At 32.5% G+C, this 5864-nt stretch overlaps 2 protein-coding genes across 2 annotated transcripts; both read left to right on the top strand.

Moving 5' to 3' along the window:
- Positions 1-6: 6 nt before the first annotated feature.
- Positions 7-2237, top strand: LOC116340430 (serine protease persephone-like). Its single transcript, XM_031766910.1, has 12 exons — positions 7-55; positions 135-210; positions 295-317; positions 435-533; positions 632-733; positions 790-888; positions 959-1012; positions 1084-1163; positions 1248-1379; positions 1440-1496; positions 1565-1748; positions 1893-2237. Exons 3-12 carry the CDS (start codon positions 302-304, stop codon positions 2234-2236), a joined length of 1167 nt encoding a protein of 388 aa, XP_031622770.1. The 5' UTR covers positions 7-55; positions 135-210; positions 295-301; the 3' UTR covers position 2237.
- Positions 2238-3780: 1543 nt separating this feature from the next.
- Positions 3781-5592, top strand: LOC116340432. The gene is made up of 2 exons (XM_031766912.1): positions 3781-3901; positions 4139-5592. Exons 1-2 carry the CDS (start codon positions 3851-3853, stop codon positions 5465-5467), a joined length of 1380 nt encoding a protein of 459 aa, XP_031622772.1. The 5' UTR covers positions 3781-3850; the 3' UTR covers positions 5468-5592.
- The last annotated feature ends 272 nt before the right edge of the window (positions 5593-5864 follow it).

The following is a 5864-nucleotide window of genomic DNA, read 5'->3' as shown; positions in this document are numbered from 1 at the left end:
ATAAATTTGAAAAATAAGTACGGACGTGCCCCTATTTTTGATGCAACTATCAATGGTAACGTAATTCTTCAATTTTGGAATATTTAACATGAACAATATGAATGAAAGAAAGTAACTTTTTCTATTAATTTTAGACCACTATGATGTTGTTAAAATACTGATCGACCATGGTGCTGAGATAAATATAAGAAAATTTGACGGATGGACACCGTAAGTAGAGCAATTATTTGAGTCCCGTTCTTGAAATTTATTGTGAAATTTATTTAATTATTGCGTCTTTTATTTGCACTTTAGATTAAATATGGCCGCAAAAAAAGGTGACTCTTTCAAGTCAAAAAAATGTTTTGAAAAACAAAAATTTCTAGAAAAATTCCGAAAATATTTCTTAGACTTTCAAATTTGAATTGATTTTAAAATCAACATCATTTCCATAGGTTATCTGCAAATGGTTGAACTCTTCCTTAAGAAGGGCGCATCTGTTAATATCCAGACCTATAGCGGTGAAACACCGTTATACCTCGCTGCAATGGCAGGTTTGATCTATTTTTTCTATCTCTTATTTGTTCAGTCTCTTGAATTCAATTCATTTTGCGAAACAAATAAAAATCTATTTTTCCCATATAAAATGAAGGTCACAAAGATGTCGTTCAATTATTAATCCAACGCGGTGCTAATGTCAATTTGAAAGAAGACGATGGTGGATGGTCACCACTGCATAGAGCGGTTGAGAATGGTATAAATTCTGAAATTGTTAATTACGATTATGTAAAAATTTTGCTTGCCTTTCAGATTTTGAGGAGATTGTGGAAATTTTGGTAGCAAACAAAGCCGATGCTTATTCTCAAAATAAATACAACGCCACACCTTGGAGTATTGCTCATAACAAAGGTCTTGATTATAACTATATTCGATGTAAAATGTTCTACGATTAAACAGGGATTCTCTTCTTTTTACACAGGAAATAAAAAAATCATTGAATTACTTAAAAAAGCACCTCGCATTTCAGAAATAGGTAATTGGTTATTTACATAACATGGCATTTCATTTCATTTATTTATATAAATTTGAACTTTTTTTAATTAGTCTGTCGATCGTTCGGCGAAATTGCAACACCACGTATTTTTGGGGGTGAAGGGACGGAAGATGGTGAATTCCCCGCAATGGTGAGTAACATTTTTTTACATTTCGATTAAACTTATTTGCTGTTAGTAATATTCCTAGAGATTTTTAATTGTGTTAATTCTTAGGCTGCTCTTGGCTATTTCGATAGACAAGTACTAGTTTATAAATGTGGCGGTTCCATTATTTCGGACCAATTCGTACTCACTGCAGCACATTGTATATACCCTAGTAAACCTAGGGTTGTTCGACTGGGAAAGGTAATTGAAATGCGATTGTCATCCGTTTTCCATTTAATTTTTACTATGAATATTTAACAGGCTAAAATATTCGATGACATTAATGACCCAACTACTGCAGTCATACGTAATATAAAGGTTAACCCCAAAAATTATTCATTTTTTTATAAAAACTGAAGAAATAATATATAAATTATTTTGAGTAGACGATCATCATTCATCCCGGTTATAATCTCACAACCAAGTGGAATGACATTGCTTTGATTCGAGTTTTCGATAAAATTCCATTTAACGATTTTGTGTGGCCAGCGTGTTTACATACAAATTTTGGAGATGTACCATCAAGTCAGAATCTCACTGTTACCGGTTGGGGAATTAGCGATCCGAAAAGTAAGTAATGATTAATCTCATCACTTTCTGGCAATTGGTAACGCGCGTTGTTGCTGATCTGTTTGTGTCGGACTTTTATGACTTCAGTTTCATTTTGAAATGTGTAAAATCAAATTAAATCAGTTATTTTAAAATGTGTTTAAGGATACACAACGATGTCAAAATTATTGCGTAAAGCAAATTTGAAATCAATGCCACTAGAGGAATGCAGAACAAGATTGATGTTGAATCATTGGCAAGATGCAGCTCTTCAAAGTGGTTTTATTGAAGGGCAGTATTGTGCTTATGGTGCTGGAGTTACCGATGCTTGTAGAGGGGATAGCGGCGGCCCGTTGCAATATCTCAAGACCAGCACAAGCGTAATAGTTGGTATTGTATCCGTTGGTGACTACTGTGGGTTGGATTCACCGGGCATATACACTAGAGTCGCATCCTATTTAGACTGGATTGAATCGTACGTGTGGAGTAATTTATACAAACCAAATTAATGGGAAAATAGGCGAAAAAAAACTACAATTCTTTGAATAAAGTCACTTTTACACGTTCATTATGAAGAAAAGTTATACGAACGAATATTTATTTTAAATAAAATTGAACAGCATCAATTTTTTTTTGTCCGACTTTAATTACTCAAATATTATCCAAACGAGTAAGGTACAATTAAAAATAAATTGCGGTACAATTGAGTACATTTTTGGTACAATTATTTAAACCTAGTCCCAAGTTTCGACTTTCACATGTGCGGACATTCGACTATACATCCAATTACTCTAGACTTTACTTTATTTGGACTATTGACGTAGAAAACCATTCAAAATAAACATTTCATGAACTTTTCGAATAAAATAGGTTTTTTTTTCTCTCATTGGCACTAATAATTAAGATATTTATTAAGACATAAGACATAAGATGCATTTGAAGATTTAATGAATACAAAATACAAATATTGTTCAAAGTGCATTAGCTCTTCTTTGTCTTATAGACCGGTATCCTTCTTCGAACGTATGTATGATACTCACGTGAAACTCTCAAACAGAGTGGTGCTTATTAGTTCTACTCGAGAAAAAATTAAATATGTCACTTTTGTACCGGCTAGCGAATGGATAACATCGAGTATCCATCGTCACTGTAGTTCTCAGTTCAAATCAAACTCTAATCCTGTGTTTCAATATAAAAAACTGTGAATTTTTAATTTTTTTTTTTCGGCAAAGTCTTCAAAAGTTGTGATGTGTCTACTTCATGTAATTCGTTCACCTTGAAGTTTTTGAGTTCCAACGGTAGCACTTGGCAAATGAAATCGTGTACTTCGTTGATGTTTTCTCCTTTCATGCCGAACAAAAGCAAATGTTCCAGATTTGCGAATGTGATGTCAAAAATATCGGTTTTTAAAGGAACGATTTTAATCTAGATCAATCATTAATTAATAAAAGGTTTCACAGTAACTTCATATAAACAAATAAGAGGTAAAATGAAATGCGATGACGATTTATTGGAATTAATCTGGAAAGAGAACACGTTGTCAAGATTAAATAAAAAATAGATTTTTTTTGATCGCGCAATTCTGTCTGAATTTATAGTCAAAAATCGACTGGAAGTTCTTGAGAAGTTATTGGGAATCGTATCTTACTAGGGTTTTTATCTCAATCAAAACACTGTGAATATTGCGTATATTTTTGCAAAATACGTACATTCAATATTCGTAAACTATGCATAGTATATGTACAATCGAGTGATATATATTCGCGAACAGATAAATTCCACTGGTTATCTTATGACACGTATTGGAATAAAGGAGTGAAATTTGTGTTATTTTTTCAAATTTAACAATGCGGCAAATGTTTTTTTTTTTTACTTTAATTCGCACGTGAAAACAGAAATATTGTAAGATATGCGTTGAAATTTGAAAATAATATCGAACCACTCATTAATTATTTGCCAATTACGTCAACCTAATCTACTGCTTAAGTCAATATTATTTTGGAACATTAAATGTATATATTTTTTCAGAGCGCATGAAACGAATGAAAGGCATGTCTCAAATCAACAAAATCATCAGTTGTTCTTGTCGGTTGAATCGTTGATAGTTTCAAACATTCAAAAGAATGAACTTTGTTCACGGACTGGCTCTGGCTTTCATCCTTTTTGAGGGAGTTGTGAGTATCTTTTTATCTCAACATCAGTAATCATAGAGGGATAGAGAAGAAAGTTTACCTCTCTCTGGCATCCAAAATTTTCATTTTTACATTGAATAAATATTAAAATTTCAACATTTTAAACACCTTTTACTTTTGAAATTACCCCCTAAGAATCTAAGAGCACACAATAATTTTGTTTTAAATTGGAATGGATGAAATGGCTTTTCCAAAACTCAATTTTATTCATAAAATTAGATAATCCAATGCGAAGCTGCGGGCAGTGATGAAGAACGTGTTGAAAAGGCATCGGTGGTTGGTATCAATGCATATTTGCCAAATGATATAATCGAAGTTATACTGTACGAGGCTGGTTTAGAAGCCACAAAAAATGCGGCACGAGCACAAATGAATATATCCAGAGTTGTTATGACCCGAATTATTGAAAAACGTATAGTTGTGATCGATCCAGATGATCTCTTCGATGGAACCCAAGAATATTACCAGGATGGTGACTATTATCTTGAAATCGGAAGCTATGACAGAATTATAGAAATGTTTCAAAAGTTTGGTAAAAAAGTGAAGAGAATACATGTTATTTATGATGAATTATATGGTGATGATCGTCGTTATCTAAACGATTATGTTATCAAACCGTATGTAAATAAACTGACTGAACTTCGAATCAAAACTCTAGATGATACTGGGCTTTGGCAAGAAATTTTGAATCCAGAAAGACAACTTCACTTTCCCAGTGTGAAAAAGTTTGATTTTTACGGCACAAATACTAGAGATTCGTTTAAATTGGAATCAATATTTCCGAATCTTGAAATTTTTAAATTCTACGGTGCCATAGTCGATACAAATTGCTTGGAAAATGTGAAGAATCTAAAAGAGTTGACATTGCGCACTAGATCAATTGCAGAACAACAATTTGATCATATTTTCGTAAACAATAAAAACCTAACAAAACTCGCACTTTTGATGCCGTATGAAATGACAACACTTCGCTCGATCCACATACATTTGACCAAATTGAAAACGCTTAAACTTCGAGATCCTGGTAGAGGATTTTTGATTCGAGCAAATGATCCTGTATATACTTTGGCATCGGTGGACTCCTTAGATGTCATATTTGGTAGAAATAGCGAATTGGTTGGCCCTCTTTCATTCAATATGCCAAATGTGACGAAGATCAGATTACACGGAAACCGAATTGATTCTGATATTTCTGGTTTCGTCAGTCAATTCAAGAATTTAAAAACTTTAGAAGTAAAAGTAGTTCATAGATATGATGTTGCACAGTCTATTGCACAATTGAAGAATATCAAAGAATTTATTACAACCAAATTTGAAATGAACCTTTTATCTCAATTGTACACGTTTTTCCACAATTTTGATGAGAAAACGTTCAAATTGAGAACGATCAAATTTTTGAGATATAAAAGTGACGAATTCAATTCATATGAAACAAGAATGAATCAAATTAATATTGAATTGTGGAAAATTGGGAAAAACACGTGGAATTTAACGTGCGGAGTTGAAATGGATTCATTATCAGAATACTTGATGTTTGAATGTAATTGAAGGTGATGAAGCTTTTGTTAAGATTTATTTTACAACAAAAAATCGACAATTGACATTTGTATTAATTAAAGAAATGAATAATAAAAACAGCTACTGATGGATGTAGTATTGTTGTACACTGTAAACAAAAATTAGTAATCGGTTATTTCATTGCCGGGTGTTTTTATTCAAAATATAACTTTACAGGATTGGGAATGGCGAGAAATGATTTGGTATCATTTTTGTGTCACCGATTTAAAAGTTGGACCCAGAATCCTAGTACGAAGTCTACAATATTTCTTAATATATCTTCTTTCAATTGTAATTCAACTTGTCACTAGAGCAGGCAAAAAGACATATAACTGGCACAGTGCACACACTCCAATGAGTGTAATTTTTTATTTTCAGCTAAGCGAAT

This window comes from Contarinia nasturtii, unplaced genomic scaffold (assembly GCF_009176525.2).
Source record: "Contarinia nasturtii isolate CC-2019 unplaced genomic scaffold, AAFC_CNas_1.1 Cnas_scaffold_687, whole genome shotgun sequence".
NCBI lineage: Eukaryota > Metazoa > Arthropoda > Insecta > Diptera > Cecidomyiidae > Contarinia > Contarinia nasturtii.
Note: the sequence above shows the minus strand (reverse complement) of the source record. Positions and strands in the feature narration are given on the sequence as shown.

What these genes read in the sequence shown, in the direction of transcription:
- LOC116340430 (XM_031766910.1), top strand. An exon ending in ACCTCGCATTTCAGAAATAG is followed by an intron (nt 1,013 to 1,083) that starts GTAATTGGTTAT and finishes TTTTTTAATTAG; the next exon opens with TCTGTCGATCGTTCGGCGAA. An exon ending in CAGTCATACGTAATATAAAG is followed by an intron (nt 1,497 to 1,564) that starts GTTAACCCCAAA and finishes TATTTTGAGTAG; the next exon opens with ACGATCATCATTCATCCCGG.
- LOC116340432 (XM_031766912.1), top strand. Translation starts at nt 3,851, where the DNA reads ATGAACTTTGTTCACGGACTGGCTCTGGCTTTCATCCTTTTTGAGGGA. An exon ending in TCATCCTTTTTGAGGGAGTT is followed by an intron (nt 3,902 to 4,138) that starts GTGAGTATCTTT and finishes TCATAAAATTAG; the next exon opens with ATAATCCAATGCGAAGCTGC.